Source organism: Cornus florida, unplaced genomic scaffold (assembly GCF_030987335.1).
Source record: "Cornus florida cultivar Cherokee Brave unplaced genomic scaffold, ASM3098733v1 CherokeeBrave_3.0.0_Hap2_Chr09, whole genome shotgun sequence".
In the NCBI taxonomy this organism is placed as follows: Eukaryota; Viridiplantae; Streptophyta; class Magnoliopsida; order Cornales; family Cornaceae; genus Cornus; species Cornus florida.
Genome location: NW_026775579.1, coordinates 72,295,649 through 72,314,726, shown reverse-complemented (window position 1 = coordinate 72,314,726; position 19,078 = coordinate 72,295,649). Strand labels below are relative to the sequence as shown.

At 34.6% G+C, this 19,078-nt stretch overlaps 1 protein-coding gene across 1 annotated transcript; it reads right to left on the bottom strand.

Annotated features, from left to right (window-relative positions):
- Positions 1-9,971: 9,971 nt before the first annotated feature.
- LOC132274372 (PH, RCC1 and FYVE domains-containing protein 1-like) lies at positions 9,972-18,749 on the bottom strand. Its single transcript, XM_059775637.1, has 9 exons — positions 18,142-18,749; positions 17,156-17,242; positions 15,514-15,603; positions 14,990-15,076; positions 14,766-14,885; positions 12,179-14,278; positions 11,944-12,090; positions 10,898-11,445; positions 9,972-10,359 (listed from the first exon to the last, which is right to left on the bottom strand). Exons 1-9 carry the CDS (start codon positions 18,187-18,189, stop codon positions 10,200-10,202), a joined length of 3,387 nt encoding a protein of 1,128 aa, XP_059631620.1. The 5' UTR covers positions 18,190-18,749; the 3' UTR covers positions 9,972-10,199.
- Positions 18,750-19,078: the final 329 nt, after the last annotated feature.

Here is a 19,078-nt window from a genome sequence, read left to right as displayed (position 1 = left end):
AATAAATGTTGCAACTATTTTAATAAAATTAAAGGAAAAAAACAATATGTAAGACACTACTTTACCTATTATTAAGTATTGGACAATTTCTTTTATCATGGGTTTGTTCGAGTTTGCCACAGCCATTACAACGCCTAGCTTTCGTCTTTTCCTTTTTCTTGACATGACTTCAAACGTTTACCACACCCTTTCGCCCTAACTTGAAAGGGGTCATTAAAATTTCATCATTGAGGAATGTCGAATTGCTTCTCTTGCACATAATTATTATTTTCTTCAACTTTAGTTGATTTCATGCCTCTGGCTTATTCAAGAACTGTTTCCAATGCCCTTGTTAATACTTCACTCCCTTCTTCCATGACTGCAACTTCATCAATGATAGTAGCTGCAAGTTGAGATAATTTAGTACGCCTTATTAAAATAGACTTATCCGGCACATCTTTGATCTCCACACCATCTTTACCTACTAAGCTTTAAACTCTTGCAAACTTCATCCATCTTTTCAAGATATAATATTTTAGCAAAAACATGATTTGTTTTAGTTTTAAAAAATGCAAGAACGTGCCTGCTTGGGATGCATTCAAATTCAAATTTTCAACAACTGCAATTGACCACATCAGTGCCTTTATTATGTAAAAGTCTTCGCACTTTAAATTTCCCTTTGCATATTTGGTAACCTCATAAAAACTTTGATTTTCATCATCTGATATAAAATTTATTACATAAGCACTACTTTCGTAAAGCTCGACTTGGAACTTATGAAAGTATTATTTTGTATACAAATCCATAATTTGCATCTCCATAGGCATCGCGGATCTTAACTTCGGTTGTTCATTGACATTAACATGGTTTTCATTCACCTCTTCATGCCTCAAATGACTAATTGCCCTATTGAATCTTATGATAAAATCCATTAATGAATTATTTTTATCGCAATATTTTTTGAAGAATGCATGTGAACTTTCCGCTCTTTGACTGCTTGACATTCTGACAAAAAAAAATATTTATTGACAAATACAGGAACCCATCTATCACGCAGTGCGAACATTTTTTTTAGCCAATGATTATCAAGTTGCTTACTTGCGTCCAATGTATCAGTCCAAGTTCTTTCAAATTCTTTTACAGTCTCTGAATTCCATATAGATGATTTGAAAAGGTTATAGTGATCTTGAAAAATCATTGAGTCTAACTTTTCAGGGAATTTTTTTAATATGTGCCAAATGCAGTACCTGTGGAAGGTGTGTGGCAGTGTTTGAGCTATGGCCTTTTCCATTGCTGGAACTTGATCAGTAATAATAACGTTCGGTGTACCTTTTGGCATTGCCTTTAGCAAAGTCTCAAATAGCCAAATGAATGAATCAACCGTCTTACCACTTAAGAAACCGCATCCAAAAATTGTTGTTTTCCCATGGTGGTTCACGCCTAATAGTGGAGCAAAAACCATACTATAAAGATATGTGTTGTATGTTGTATCAAATATAACTACATCACCAAAATAATTATATGTTTTTCTTGCAATGGGGTCAACCCAAAAGCACCTAGTCATCCGACCATTTTCATCCGAGTCAAATTCGAAAAAGAAAGCAAGATTTTTTTCTTGTTCTGTTTGAAAGTACTCGTACAACATATCGGCATCATGACCTTTGAATTTTTCTCTCATATCTTGCTTGTAGTTTCTGAGATCTCTTTCTGTACAACCAACATTCTGAATTCCACAAGCTTGTGTTTCTAAAATATCAAACTATTGATATGTAAGCATATTTATATTTCCAAATTGTTGAGCTAGTGCCTTTTTTGCATTTGAGACCTTGCGATGTAACCTCAAAATGTGTACTTTGCTGGGGGTTGCAAGCGGATGGCTATAACCTTCATCAAATTGACTAACTATATAATTTTCTCCACGTTGAATTATAATCAATCTTGCTTTGCACCCTTCACGTACTTTTCCTCAATGCCTTTCTAATTTCTTTGACCTGATTTCAACATTATCATTAATTTGTTTTTGTTTTTGTTTTTTTCTTTTGTAGGATGTCTCATCTGTTTCTCCTTTTTTATAATAGATATATTATCTCCAATATATTTGTAATACCCTTAATTTTAAAAGGATAGTCTCAGTATTAATTTATTTATTTTTATTGCATTTTTAATTATTTAATTGATTATTTGACTAATTATTTATGTGTTTAATTGAATTAAGTGTTACTTGATTAATTGGCTATTTATCTATGTATTATTTGTATTTTGTCTAGGTGTTATTTGTTTTATTTGTTTAATTAGACTGTGTACTTAAATGATGTATTTGATTAATTGTAAATTAAATGATTAAATATTTTATTTTATTTTATGGTTTTGGTCAGTAGTAATGGGTCAATCAATTGGGTCCCATGGATTACTTGGATAGGAGGTTGGATGGGTATGGATAATTGCCTATGGATAGTTGTGTATGTATATATAGATATATATTATATACATATATAAAAAGGAAAGTAATTTATTAATTACTTTTATGGTAACTTGGGTATTAATGTTTAATCTGATGTATATATTTTATATATTTATATAATAAGGATACATAGATTTTATACTTATCATATTTTAAGTTACCTTTTAATATTATGGTAACTTAAGTATTATTAGATAATTTGTTAATAAATAATAGGATGTATATAATTTATTTATTTAATAAGGATGTACATAAATTCTATACATAACATATTTTACGTTATTTTTTTTAATAATTTATTTTTTTATATATATATTTTTAAGTTGACTTGGATTAGGAAAAGGATTAGGGTTATTTTTATTTAGCTTATAAATATATAGCTATATGTTGTAAAAGGGGGGGTTAAAAATATATCACGTAATATTCTAGAGAGAGAGAAGGAGAAAGAGGAAAGAAAAAGGAGAAAACCCTTTAGAGAAGAAGATCAAGGAGAAGAAGTTTAACTTTCAATCCGAAAGTTTAAGGCAAGTTCTTCTTCTATCTCTCTTCCTTTGATTCGTGTTTCTATACATGCCTAGGAGGTTCTAGGATTTTTAATCATATAAAATTAAATAATTACGCATGTTTAATTGAATTAGAACATAGGTTTATGAATTTTGGTTCATATTTGTTCTTGTAGTATGAATGGTTAAATTCACAGACTTGATTTGATTTCTTTTATGAATTTTTACATGTTCAAATTATGTATTTTCATATTTGTGGATTGATGGAACGTAGAAACGTGCCTAGGATTCCTGAAACAAATAAGGAATGAATTCACAGTAAAATTCTGGGTTGAGTTGCGTAAACTGTTCAAGTCGTTGATGTAGTGCTCGAGCCTTAGAGGCAAAGCTCGAGCCATAGATGTAAAGCTTGAGCCTGTAAGGAAAAGCTTGAGCAATTGGATGTAAAACTCCAGCCTGAGAAGGAAAGCTTGAGCAAATTAGGTGAAAAGCTCGAGATAGAAATAGAATGCTCGAGCCAGAAGTAGGGTGCTCGAGCATTTAGGACAAAAGCTTGAGCCTTACCTAGAGAGTTTCGTAAACAGCGTTGATTAAATTTTTAATTGATTTGGAGGGGTCCTAGACATCAAATAAGGACTGGATGGGAGTTTAAATAAATTCTAAACAAATTTAAATATAATAAGGCATGCTATTGGATTATTTGGAGGAATGAAAAGATTTAATCTTTAGTTTGTCCTAACAATTAAGATTAAAGGTGCAGCATGAATTGTATATGATGAATGCTTACTTGACTATATAATAAAATAGCAGCATGTTTAAGATTCAGTATGTGTAGGATATGTGATGTAAGAAGCTTAAATAATTTTTAAGTCATTCCAATTTTGTGATAACTTGATATCATATTATCATGGTTATTTCTAAATTGTTTGATGTATTTCCTTAAATGTTACATCAATTATTGAATTATGTGGTTTAATGCACCGGTATGGGACGGTGGCATTCTAGGGACAGATTAACTTATTAGTTAAGTCCTACCTACTTTGTGTAAGGGAATGGATTAACTAAAATGTTAAGTCCTACTTATATTCAAGTCAGGTCAACTGAATAAGTTGAATGATTTATAGAGGATTACTTGTAGATGATTAATTTATACTGGATAGGATGGATCTTATATATATAATTATAGCGCCATGATATGAGATCGAGTCTTAGGATCAGTGGTTTGGGCGCGTATATCGTCAAGAATGTGTAGTTAGATATAGTGTAGTTGTATACCCTGGTAGGTCTAGGTACTCATGCCCACTATATGTGCGTTTTGCATGATGCCTACTATTCAGGTTGAGGCAACCCTATAGTCTAGTAAGGTTCCTTTAGTGTATATTTATATATATATATATATATATATATATATATATATATATATATATACGGACTACTAGTTATTGTTGGATTGATTAGGATGTATACATGTATCGAATCTCTGCTTGGACTGTAGTAAAGTAGAACTTGTTTGTGGGCCTGACCCACCATTATTTTTCAGGTGCTTGTCAGGAGTAAAGGTTGTTCATGATGAGCAGGAATCAGTCTACTTCATTCTTTTGATTCTACTTAGGAGATTTATTTATGTTTCAGCTTTCAGTTTGGTTTTTCTAAGGGTCTACATAGTATAAATTCCCGAGTTGTATATTTTAGAGGATCAGTTGTATTGAAAGAGTTTATTAATTAATGGAAATTTATTTTGAGATTTTTATTATTGGATTATCATTTTAGTTTCTTTTCAACATTTTATTTATTCTTATTTATTCTTTTGTAATCTGTGTTCGTTTATTGCCGATTTATTTTTGATATCCTCAGGTATTCGGACGTGGGTCTAGCCAACCCGCATTAAAAAATCCGGGGATATCACAATATTTCACCGTTATCCTTCTTCTTTTTATTCTTATCAATACGTACACTGAAACCCGCTCACGTGCATACTTGTTATAAAAATCGTAAATTTCATCTAAAGACTTGAACTCCTACCTTCTTTTGGTTTTCTCTCATAAGCCACTTGAGGAATATATATTTTCTCATTTTCATTTCCCCACAACCTTATACCATCCATACCTAAATAAAAATAAACGTGTAACAAATAAAATTTGATCATAACTTCTAAAAAAAATTAAATAAAGTTCTTTATTAATTACCGAAAAAAAAAAACATAGCTCTTTATTAGAATTCTGTAAATAAAGGACATTGGAAAAACTTAGAAATGGTACTAAAATGATATTTATACACATTTTGGCATGCTATAACAGGATTAACACTTTGAACATTTTGATTGGTATATATTAAAGGTTAGTTCTTAGGATCGTTCTTAAACTTGAAATAGAGTGTGAATATAAGATCTTGAAGATGCTCTATTCATCTTCCACGAGCTCAATGTTTACTATTTTTTTTCTATATTAGGCAAAGTCTCAATTTTTTCCCCCAAAAGCTAGACCTATAATTTCATTGCTAATAAACTCCAAATATTTGACATAACTAATTTATTTTCTATGTGCCAAATTGTACTCCATAATCACCTCCACACATGAATATTTCAAATACATTCCTCTAGTCTAACGTCACCATGCACTTTGAATCCAACTTTAATACTCAAAGCTTTTATTTGAGGTCAAAACCATGATTTATCCAAAAGATGGAAGTACCATGGTATTCCTATTATAAGTATCCTTTATCAATCAACCAAAATAATATAATAATAATAATAAATTTTGATCACACATAATCTATAACAAATACCTACCAATGATACAAGTCATCAAAAAGATGAAATAAGAGATTTTAGAGAGATACCTTTAATAAATTGACGAAAGGAAGTATTACAAGATGATGCAATCAACAAGAGTTGCAAAGAAGAGATGTGCCACCGCTAACGCCTCTGCCAGAATCTATGCGAATTTTTCAACTGCCAATGATAAGGGACAACATTAATGTATTTTCATAATTTTTATTACATAATTTATCAATAGAATGGATGAAGTATGGGAGGAAATTATAAAAAACAAGACTTACTTATTTCTCTTTAATTAATTTTATTCATCTTGGTTACGAAGAAGAAGAGTACCACTATGAACTGTTGGGAATTTTTTTATTGGCTTGGCGGTAATGAAGGGAATGAATCTTCTATCGTTGAAGGGATTGGAAATTTATTTTTATTTTTATTTTTCCAGATGTGGTTGCCTTCTATGTTTCAACCTTCTATCGTTGAAGGGAATGAAAAATAATAATTTTTTTATTTTTAATTGGTATGCTTTAAGAATTTCCTGGCTGAACAGATGGGAACGAAGGGAATGAACCTTCTATCATTGAAGGAATTGGAAATTTCATTTTTTTTTTTTTTTTTTCCAGATGTGATTGCCTTTTATGTTTCAACCTTCTATCATTGAAGGGATTGGAAATGATTATTTTTTTATTTTTAATTAGTATGCTTTGAGAATTCGGATAGGAAGGAATTCGTATAAAAGAAAATCCAAACCAATTTGGTTTTAGTTTATTTCCATTAAAAACATGTCTAGTTTTTTCATTTCCTATTAATAATATATAATGGTAATAAAAAAATAAAAAATAAAATAAAATAAAGCAATTGCCTTAAATATAAAAAGGAAACACTGATTAATTAATTACAATAGGATTAGATTCCAAGGTCAGGATTAAAAGTGAGCATACTACTCCTTGCTCACCAGCGAGCAGTTGAATGCCGCTGTTATTTATAGAGTTACAAACATAATTCTTTGTTGGACAAGGATTACATTTCCTTAGAGACCAAGACTTGCCAAATAAGAAATTACTTAATAGAAAACAACTCTAAAATAGAATCCTAATTAGAATAGGAATTTGAGACACAAGTTCTAACAGTAACATCACATTAAAGTATATTATTGTAAAAATAGCAATAGAAGTGTTTAAAAAAAAAAATTGTTACCAAATAAATTTAAAAATAATTTAATTGTGAAAAGTACTTATTATATTGTATCACCAAACACCTAACGTGCTTATTACTAACCGTAATTTGTTGCCGACTCTATTGCGCTTTTTTAATTCCAACAGCAATGACTTTCGTCTCCATCCAGCCTGCCATCCAACCCAACGCCGGCCACCTGTCCTCGAGCGCGGTGGCTTCCCCTCCATAAACTAACTCACAAGCAAGGGCAAAGTTAGAAATTAAATTCAGGGGGCATAGTGTAAAAAAAAAAAAAAAAAACGATAATAAATATAAATTCTATAAATCAAGAAACAAAGAAGAAAAATTACTCAAAATAATATGTCAGTCAATGAGTAGTTTAAGAATGATAAATAGTTAACAAAAAATTAAAAAAAAAAAAAAAAAAGGAAAGAAAAATAAGAGAATTTTGAAATGGAAAAAAATTAGAGTTTTATTCAAAAAGAAAATTTTAACATTTTTAAAAGAAAATTAAATGAATTTAAAGATATTTTAAAGAGTAAAAAAGAGAAGAAATACAAAATTTAAGAAATAATTTTAAAAAACAAAAGTTTTAGGGGGGCATTATATGAATTTTCTCATATATACATGTAAAAATATGTAAAATTAATATATGTATTATAGTAAGCGAGACCAGGGTAAGGGGGCACGTGCCTCGGGCATACACCGGCTCTGCCTCTGCCCACAGGTCCATCCCCGGCCCTAGCCAGCACAGGTTCGGTCGTATCTGTGCTCGCACGGCTTCACCTACTCCAACAACCGTTTCTCCTGCAACATCCGCGACTGCGGCGGCGGCCTGTAGTGCAATGAACTCGGTGGCACCGCTACCCCCAACCCTCGCCCATTCAACCTCTACCACGTCTGCCATCACAGGATCTTTGGATGCCTTTGCACTTCCCGCATCCTTCGTCTCTAGATAGTAGCGATGTTGGTGGTTCCCGCTATTGGCCATCTATTTCCCTGATTTGATTGTTTTCTTCCTCAATTTGAACTTTTGAGAGTTCTCAGACTGATCTTTTTCTTTGCCCATACTGTCGCGATGGTGGAAGATTATGGGAGCAGCATGGCAGCAACTTACAACCAGTTGGAGGTGGACAGTTTGGGTGGATCGGTGGTTGTGGTGAGTTAGATCGATGAGTCACGCAGAGGAATAAGGGTTAGGTAGTGGGTTTGAGTAATGGTGGTGTGTTTGAGTCTATGAAGCACAAACATCTCTCCCAGGGGTCCCATACCAGTGTCGGACACGTGTTTGACACGAACACGCTTGTCCAACACTTCTGTGAAGTGTCCAAAAATTATTGTTTATTAGACACAGGGTGGACACGGCTGGGACAAGCGGAGGACATGTACCGGACACGACGAGGTATATTTTGTAATTTTTTTTAAGAAAAATAGAGTACCTAATGTAATTTTAGAAGTTTAACTCTTTTGACTCTTTTGTCTGAGATTCTGAACTTCTACTTTAATTAAATTTTATGATTCTATTATGTTTATTTTTTTATTTAATTTATTTAACTCAGTACTAGAATTAAATAAACTTTTAGACCGTAGCAAGAAAAATAGAGAGAAATCAGAACAATTATACTTGTGGATGTGTGTAAAATATAAACTGTAAAGTTGTTGATAACTTTGTTTTGTTCTTAATTAATTGAAGTATTTCTTTTATTGCAGTATTTTTTTGGTGGAGGTTAGATTTATGGTATTGTGGATTCTGAATATATAATTATATATTCATAATTCACAATACTCTCTCTCTCTCTCTCTCTCTCTATATATATATATATATATAATTTTATAGGCGCATCCCCGCCGTGTACATATCCGTGTTTTTTTAAATTTACCGTGTCACTGTATCCGTATCGTATAGTGTCTATATTCGTGCTTCATAGTTTTGTGTGTTTCAAATGCCTAATAATGGAAAGTATTTGTGTTAATTAATTGGCTGATATTTTGTTAATTAATTAAATTAAATAATTAAGAACAAATTTTATATTTTATATTAAATTTTAAAAAATGTGAGTGCAATTTATCCTATTTTATTTTGTAAATATGATTATTTCTTCACTCTTTCAAACTTTTATTAATTGTTTTAGTAAATATAGACAGAACCCAACTCCTTTATTGGAATTGACACATTTTCCTCGATTGTTTAGTCAACATAAAATTTACCACGCTGTACGCTGTTGCTCATTGTCCTTTCTCCTTCATTAAATGATATTTATAATGAGTTGCACCTTATTATAACACTTCAAAGCTCTCAGCAGTTTTTGATTCACAAATTTAATCGTTTGAAAATGAACAATATTAGAAATATACAACAGTATTAAATTTGTGTCGAACTTTATTAAGAGTGGTCATATGAGAAATATAGGGTCAAAATTTCGTATCAAACTTTATTTAGAGTAGATCGTATGCTACCGTAAAATTTTATATTTTATTTCTTAACATCAAATTTGACCAAAAGAAAGTATAAAATAACTTTATACTCTATTTCTTATGACCAAATATGACTAAATTAAATATATTATTTAAGCACGACACAAGTAAGTGACCCCACTCCCTTATTTGATGCATAAATGAGCCAATTATAAAAAATAAGTTTGGCAATACATGCAACAAAACACCAGTATCATTTTCCAAATCTATATACTCTCACTTCCTACAACTCTTTCTTTTCTTTTCTTTTCTTCTTTTAATGTATCTTTTCATGGCAAATAACACCCTTGAACATTTTTTGTCCATATGAAACTTGAACCATCTTTTACAAACTAAAGTGATAACATTCAATTACAAACCCTTTATTATTCCATCCCTTTTAAGGGTTTCCTCTAATCTTTTTTAAAAAAATTGAACAGACTTCACATACCTATTATGAGTTCACTAGTCTCAACTTCTTTAGCATATTCCTCATTTAATAATGTTTGAAAATAATTTTTTCAACCATCCAAGATGATTTTATCCAAAAATATTTAGACTGGTATGAATAAAAAACGACTACAGTTAGGAGAGGGTTGCAGAAGAAAGAAAGGAAGAAAGTCCAAGGTAACTAAAACTTTTCTGCAGCGATTATCACAATTGAGGATTTTATATACACTACAATACAACGGCTAGGTAAAGGGCAGATACCCAGAACATTAAATTGAGCGACAATAAATTATGAAAATGGAAAAGAAAATGGGGGTTTGCTTCCAATATGGGTTTTTACCTAACCTAGAAAACCATCATTATAACAAATGCAAAAAGTGCTAATGAGGAACTTCCTTCACTGTTGCTACAATTGGGAAGACGGTGAGAGGGCTCCCTCTGATCGTCGTGCTGCCTGGCCGGGAACTGACGACTTGTTTGACCCACTAACATTGTACCTCTCGTAAACCTTTTCACGGTTCTCTGACCACCAGTTTTCAGCTTGGTGCTCTCCGAATCTTCTCCGACTGCCAATGCAATCACAAAATCAGACTCGCAACGACAAAAATAAAATATCCGTATTGAATGTCTACACCAAAACAGCGATACCATGATCCAAGACAGGGAGGTTAAATATGCATGTAGCAGATGTACAAGCACAGGACTGAGTCGAAAGATTATTCAATATACTTAGAAGAGTCACTGACAAGAATCATCATCCTAATTAGATTGGGATTTAAATCCATAGAAGGGTCTAAAATCATCTAACTTGATCTTTTACCAAATAAATCTCTCATATCATTTCTTTAACTAGTAAACTATACATTGCACTTGTGTTTGTGTTTGTGTGTGTGTGTGTGTGTGTGTGTGTTTTCCCAGAAGCTAAAGCAAACACACGCACAACATTCCCCTCGCGAGGCTCAAACTCTCAACCTCCCCATCGGGGAGGAGAGAAAATGATTCATACCATCCGGGCTAGTAGCCTGGTGGTAACCATACATGCATTAAATTAAACAATAATATAAAATATGAATGGGAGGATATGAAAGTAATTTGGTCAAGTACCTGAAGCGCACTCGTTTGAGATCTCTAGTTCCGTCCTGGAGGGCTACAAGCGTTATATACACACCAGGCTCGTATTGTTCAATCCACTCGGCCTCAACTTGATTAGCATTACCATCCAATGCTGAATTTCTAGATTTCACACCATTGTCACCGTCTTGGCAAGGCCCAGATTCCCGGCTGTCAACAGCCTCTGATGCATTAATGTTACCCGATTGAACCGCTCCACTACCATTTGGAAGTCTGACATCTTGATCGTCATCCCGCTTAGTGGAGGTCAGAATCCCCTGATTTTGATGGTATGGGTTAGTTTCATTGCTTCTAGGATGATCCCTAAGCAATTCAGTGGGACCCTGTGTTCCATTTGTTGTTGTAGGGTCAACTCCCCTGAGAGGGGGCAAGCTAGAGCGGTTGAGTGGACCAGAATGACGATCTCCATTTGCATCAGGATAGTGAATGCCATTTGGCTCCAAACCATTTTGTACAAAAGCTGCCTTCATGCTATCAGCATCATAAACCCCATGTGGCAACCTCTCAGCCATATCTTTGAGCTATGATGGTAGAAATAATATAATTAATAGCACATCCAAGTAAAGCTGAAAATAGTTAAAACAAGAAATCTGATATAGAAATTGCTCTGTTCTGACTTGTAATTTAGCAACATAAACATGGAAATGTAGAGGTAGGTAAAAACACGCTGCATTAAATACATGATGTAAGAATGAGAAGATTTTAAGCATAGTTAGAGAACCAATGCCACTGCACACAAACAAATTTATGCAAATATTAAATGTCCTAATTCATGGACAGTGATGTCAGCTAAAAGATTAGTTCACCATTGGAGTAACAAAAAAAAACATTATTAAGGCAGGACAGATAAGTGAATTGCTAGATGAAGTAAATATGTAACTTGTGCAACTTCTACCAAACACCATGCATAAATAGCATGTCGAGAAACATTTTAAAGGAAATCATATTTACGTGTAAACAAGGGAAGAGAACAAACAAAAAAAGGGAAGAAAAAACAAAAAAACAAAGAGAAAGCAAACCTGTGCTGTAAGCGACTTTATCACTTCTTTTGCCGCTTTCGACTTGCCAGATTCCTCTGCAGCCAGTGCCATAGCTTCCTGAGCTTTGTTTGTCGATTTCTTAATCTCTAATTCTTGAATTTCGCATCGATGTCTCAGATTCTCAACCTAAATAGAGCCACGATGGTAGAGAAAAGCAGGTAAGTTGAAGTGAGAGAGAGAAAGAAAGAGGGAGACTCAAAAGTTCTTGATATACCTGTGCACGTAACTTGTAAATTTCTTGATTCAAAAGTTCATTGGTTTTCTTCAAACTATCAGAAATACTTTTAGAGAAAGAAAGTCCTGATGTTGTAGGAACAGGTGTTGCAGAACGTGGGGGGCTGGGTTTCCTTGAGAAAGGTGACACAGACCTGGAACTAACACCGGAGGATGTAAGAACAGGTTTGGGAACTATTTGACGCATATCAACAGCAGTAGACATAACATCTTTCAGCTGTAACAATGAGAGTGCTTGAGAGGAACGACCTAATGAAAACGTATCAGCTTTCTTTCCTTGTTTGGCTGCTTTGTTATCCAGCTGCTTGATTAAGTCAAGATTAGAAGGCAATGCCGACTTGGATAATCTTAATTCAGCCTTGTCTAACCTATCCTTGTTTTCACCTGAAAGACGTGGTACAGCATTCCTCTTGTTATTAACGCCAGCTTCAGCCACCTTACTCAATTTGGCAAAACAGGAATCACATACGCGATATTGTTTGCTGGGATTAGGAGCCAGTGCTGCTCTTAATGCTTTCCTGGAACTACACGAATGGCAGTGCACAAGTCCACAATTATAGCAGTTGTGCCTCTTCCGCGTAAATCCAAAAGCCTGTCTGCAAGCCGAGCACTGAGATTGCTCAGCACCAGAAACCCACTTGTGAAGACATATAGCTGCTGTATAGTTTGAGCCACAAGCAATATTCTTAACGTGTCTATCCTTGAGAGCTTCAACCAAAGTTGGTGTTTTTCGATCTTCAATATCTCCATGGCCCAACCTCCCATTAGCTCCCTTTCCCCATGTATAGACCTCGTTCCTGAGTGTTAATACTGCCACATGATAAGCACCAGAGGCAATCTCTTCAACAGATTCCCCAACAAGCTTATCTTCTACCAAGCAAGGTAGCTTTCCGTCAGACTGGGAATTTCCAAGCTGACCATAGACTGTACTACCCATTGTAAAAACATGTCCTGAGGAGGTCAATCCTACGGTTAAACTATGCCCGCAAGCAACTTTGTGAAAATTGTAATCAATAAGTGCTGGCACACAAGTAGGTTTAAGACGAGGTTCCTTGTCCCCTTGTCCAAGACGATTTTTATCTCCATCACCCCAAGTAAACAATTTTCCAAATGAAGCACTTGCGCTAGACTGTGTCACAATAACCTCAACCACAGCAGCAGTATGCCACACCCCACAAGCAACAGCAATTGTCCTCAACCCCGAGAGAGAGTCCACCTCTCGTGGATATGAAACATTTCCCCTGTCTCCATGGCCCAACACACCAAAGGTTCCATCACCAAATGTAAATAGCTGCCCTGTTGATGTTACCAAGGCCGTATGCCATGGACCGCAAGTTACCATAGCAACTTGAAGTCCCTCAAGAGGACCTGAAATTCTCTTTGGTATCCAATGGCTGACATCAGAACCATGACCAAGAAGCCCAGCATTTCGCAAGCCATCTCCCCATGTGTAAAGTTCACCAGCCATAGTAACAGCACAAGTGTGAAACTCTCCACATGCAACGAAATCTACACCGCAAACTGCTAAAGATTCAATCAGACGAGGTTGAGTGACATCTTTCCCAACCCCATGGCCAAGCCGTCCCCCAGATTCTTCACCCCATGTGAAAACTTCACCTTGTCTAGTGACGAGAGCGGCATGCCTGACCCCACAGGCTATATGATTTACATCCAAAACTACATTGGACTCTAATGGCCGGGGAAGCAGCACATCAGATCTTGTGCTCAAAGAATTAAAACTTTTATCAGCCCCAACCTTCACAACATTATCACATATAACCTCACCCCATATATACACATCCCCTAAAGCATCACAATCATCTGGTGCAGAACCATGACTGGAAGTGCTGGGGGCACTAGAAACACTAACTCGAAAAGCATCTGAACCAGATCCTTTAACTTGCATATTGGTGTGATCCAAAGCTGCATGTGATCTTTCAGACTGCACAGAATTCTCAGGCCGATAGCTCTTGGGAGAAGTGTATGTATTGGAGCTTCCAGAAATTTCTGGAGAGCTAATTTCTCGTGTAGCACTGATGGAACTGTCACTTGGACTATTAGATGTCAAATCTCTGTTATCCTGAAATCAATTGATCATGAATGTACATGTCAGACATGATATACAGCTGCTGATTAGTAGGAAAACCAAATGGATGAATGCACTATGCACCTTAAACAAATTAATTTTTATGCTATAAATTGAGAGCATTATGTTGATAAAATACAGGAACTATTACTTACAACTTTGAATAATTTAGATCACTAATCCAAGTGCATCATATATTTACGTGATGAATAAATGATGTAAACTAAGGCACAGGATGTCAACTAATTAATATGTATAGCTCCAATTCTTCCTATATTTGAACGGAAACAGTATGATACCATGACTATGGATGGAAAAAAAATATGAACTGAATGGATATTTAAACTTTAAAGAATGTCAGACGTAAAAAAACATGTAAGTTGGTCTCCATGATGCTAATGCTGAAAAGATAGAGCACAAAACAAGATCGCACCCTAGAGTAAAAGTTGATAACAAGAAATTTCTAGGTCAGTAAAATTACATCAAAGTAGAGACTTCCATCACTCCATCCATCAATTTTTGATCGCCCACCTTGCCCAGAGGATATTAATGCTTTGAGGCCCGCAATCCACACCTCCGTCTCAACTTTGTCCTTACAGATCTAAAAAGAAACAACATATCACATGAATATCTACTGCAGTTGAAAACAGGTGGTGGAAATTGAAGACACTCATCACTGACAGAAACTAAAGATTCATCACCAACCAGATCAAGGGACCTCTTTCCGTTGTTGTATATAAGAGAAAAGGACAAGTAGTCCTTTTCAGGACGCAGATACCGTTGGAAAACAGCCTGGTAACAAAAACAAAATTGCTGTAAGCATTAGTTGGAAAAAATGTTCGGGCTAAAAAAAAAAAAAAGAACTCTCGAATACGCAGGTGTCAAACTACAAGCTACTAGCTTGAGTGATATCGCAGGTCACCCTAGGTTTCAAGTCCCTGTTGGGAACTTGGGATGCAGTGCTGTGCATGTATTTCTTACATATTATGATCAAGCAAAACATGATGTTAAATAGGAGTATAGAAATCACCAGTTGCAAAATGTGGTTCAGTTGTTAACTCGTTAGCTTAAGTGGTCTCAAGTCATCCCAAAAGGGAAGTGCACATTTCAAGTCCCCATTGGGATGCATGTGTGTGTGTGTCTTAGTTATATTATAGAAATGAATAAATAAATGAAGTATATTACAATAAAGCACAATAACGGTATCAAACAGATTATAAAAATCTCACAGTTCTTTGCCCAGGAATAATTCTTGAAACTGAAGCTAACTTCAAACTTCTTTCACCACTACTAGATATCCAGATTAAAGATGATTCGTCCTGTGATTTATGGATACATTATCAGTAGCTGGTTCAAAGAAGAAATTATGCAAGTGCACATTTGCGGTCCAGAGGACAAGAATTATATGTCAGGATAATGGAAAATCTAAGGATATATGTGATCACATAAAGCACATAAGGTGATGACTATCTGTATCATCCCCATTCTAACAAAAAACAAAAGAGGAAATGGTAATTGACACTTGAGGAGATCAACACTCAAATGGAGAACTTTTTGTATCAAGTAGTGAAAATAAATTGTACACGTAGTGATAACTACTCGTATCAATTTCTGTCTACAATACATAAGATGCTAATTGACATTAAATATAGGAAATCCTGTTCAAGGGAAAAATTTGGGTCATCCAAAAGTTAACAAAACCAATCATGCAGATACAGAGAAAAAATGAAACTGACCAAATCTAATAACCAAACTGTCCTCACTGTCGAGAAATTGCAATAGACAAGATGCTTGTGAAAACTTTATCCCATTAAGGCCAGCATGGGAAACAGTTAAACTGCTTAGACAGTACCCCTTAAATTCAAAGCTTAGCACAAAATTGAATATCTTGTCGAATTCTATAATCCAGTCACGCAATTATGAAACTTAGTTGACGCAGCAGAACCATATTTGTGTGGTGGACTGCAATTGGCTAAGTGAGACACCACAAATGACATACTTTATCAGCAGAAAGAGGCACAAATGAGGCAACTAACTACTAAGGAGGAAATACCCCTTATAAGTTAATTATTAGTTCTTTAGCATCATGAAACAAAGCATCAGTTTTAATTGTTCTATCAAGATGTCAAAAATGGGAGAGGACTACCGATGCTTTCATAGAAGTTTACAAAAAATCCAGAGACGGATACAGAGAGAGAGAGGGAGGAAAAATATATGGGCAATTTGTTGAAGGTAATAATGAAATGATGAAGGTCAACAATAAGAGGAGGGACACCAAAGTAATTCTATGTATCTATGCATGTAAGGTACCTCACCATGTGTGCAAGTGTGTCCTACCTAACTATCCGTTGTGTCAACACTCAGCATTGTTTCTCAAATTTTAATTCATCAGTCACTGACTCAAATCCGTTGAAGAATGAAGTATAAAAGCCAAAACATGGGTAAATTGGAAAATCCCACAATTTATAAAGAGAGAACCTCAAGTATTGTCCAAATCAACAAACAATATACAAGAATGCTCCGACATTCCATAACATTTGAGCTTCATCAACCAACTGTTACCAAAAATAAATTCAAAAAGAGAGATAGAGAGAAAAGGCATGTTACAACATTCCATAACATAAGAGCTTTATCAACCATTACAAATAATAATAATAATAATAATAATAATAAATAAAAGAAGGCGTGTCATGGTCCAAACATGTCATTAAATATATCAAAATGTAATCAATTAACTTCTTGTCCCCATAACAAAGAGGAATGGTTAAAAAATGAAAAAACCCCATAAAATTAAACATATTCCTTCCACCATCCAAGCACTATATAAATAAATAAAATACAAAACAAAAATCCTTTGAACAACAAACTTACACTAGAAAGTCTAAATGGGCAACACTTAGGCTTTCCCTTACGACCATATTTAAGCAGGTGAGCACCCTTCTTCAAAGCAATTAATGCCTGCAAAAATTAAAAAGGGTGATTTACAAACATAAGCAGTGGTACCAAATGTTATGCCTGGAAAAAACAGTGTGAAGAAATGATAATAAAGTTAATATCGAACAGAAAAGACAATAAAATAAGAATTATTCTATTTATCCTGCTGCATTGATCACAAACATGTTTTCTAGGATACAAAGAAAATTTATATTTCATTTTCTTTAAGTATGGGGTCCTTCTTCTTGTAAGTCCAGAAGCACTAAATATGTAATATAATATTTGATGTATGATTCAACACCACGGCCAAAGACAAGTCAATGTGAGCAATGCATTAAAGTTACTAAGACACATTTTTAGATCATATATAATGCAATTGATATACAGAATGATAGTATACATGCCCACGATCATTTTTTACATAATAACATCACATATTTGTATAGCCTTTCATCACGGCACGCACATTTATTCTTTCTCTTCTTCTCATCTTAAAACTAAATTTCTTCATCAAATACAATCAGATCAATAATTTTATATAATTCCAAGGGGTTCTCCTCACACAGGTCACCACAAAACTAGTACCCAAATAAAGAAGACAAAGAATAAAGCATCCAAAAAGAGTTTCCGGTTCAGGAACATACCCAATGTTTGCAAACAACTATCACCCCACTCAAGAGGGAAATATTTCTAATTCAAGTATTGACATATGACCCAAAATCAGTTAGTTGTTCGTGGGAAGCCCAACATTTCTCTATTTTCTTCAGCAAATGTATCAAAATCCGAAATTGAGCCCTAAAAATTTCAATTGTTTTGCACCTAAAATCAACCTGAATAACGTTCTACAGTGGAAATTCAACATAAAAATATCATCATCATTACAAATACTACACATATTACATGTAGGATTAATTTGGACATACCTGCTCGATTTCACGATCAGCATTACCGTAGCTAACAAGATCTGCCATTCCATGTGAAAGATTTACCCGAACACCACCACCCGCTGCGATCGCTCTCAGGAGTTCCGGTCATCATCAACGACGAGAAAACCACAATCTCGTCCGTAAACTACCATCAACCTTCACATCTCCTCACCGATATCTCTCTCTTATCCCCAACATTCAAGCCAATACTGACTCTGGAATTCACAGATCTGCCATTCTCCTCCGTACTCCATCCAGTCCAAACCAAAACCCTAGAACCTCCATTCGAGAGCAGAGTCAATAGTCTCTGAACCGCCGTGGACTGTGTGAACTGAGAGAAGACTGGTTCTGGAGTAGGTGAAAACCGATTCTCCGGTTGGTGGGGAGTGAATAACGCGGTTTTCAGACAGGGATTCCGGGGTCGGGTGCCGGAGATAACGACGAGGGAGGAGGAGGAGAGAGAAAATGTAGAGAGAGAAATAATCGGATTTAAGTTGCTGGTGGCGTCCGCGTAAGTACAGCAGAGTCAAAGTTGAGGAAAAAAAAAGCAAGAAATCGCCTGAGAACGAAAAGAAATCAAAGACATTTCCAAGGCTAAAGCGAAATCCAAAAGTAATTTAAAATTTACTCCATTTAATTTAATTAATTTACACAATTTAACATTCATACCAAATATATATATATATATATATATATATATATATATATATATTCTAGAAGTTGTACTCGATCTATAATCGCGTTTAGACAGCACGAGTGGTTGGGGAGGTTGTCGAGATTAGGGTCTTTTTAGTAATTGTGCTATTTTTTAAAAAGAAATATATATATATATATGCTCCTTGCTCAAAAAATTCAAAACAATTGTAATTACAAGAGTTTTTTTTTAATTATTTTTTTTTAGAACATATCATCTTACAACGCACGCTCGCATCAT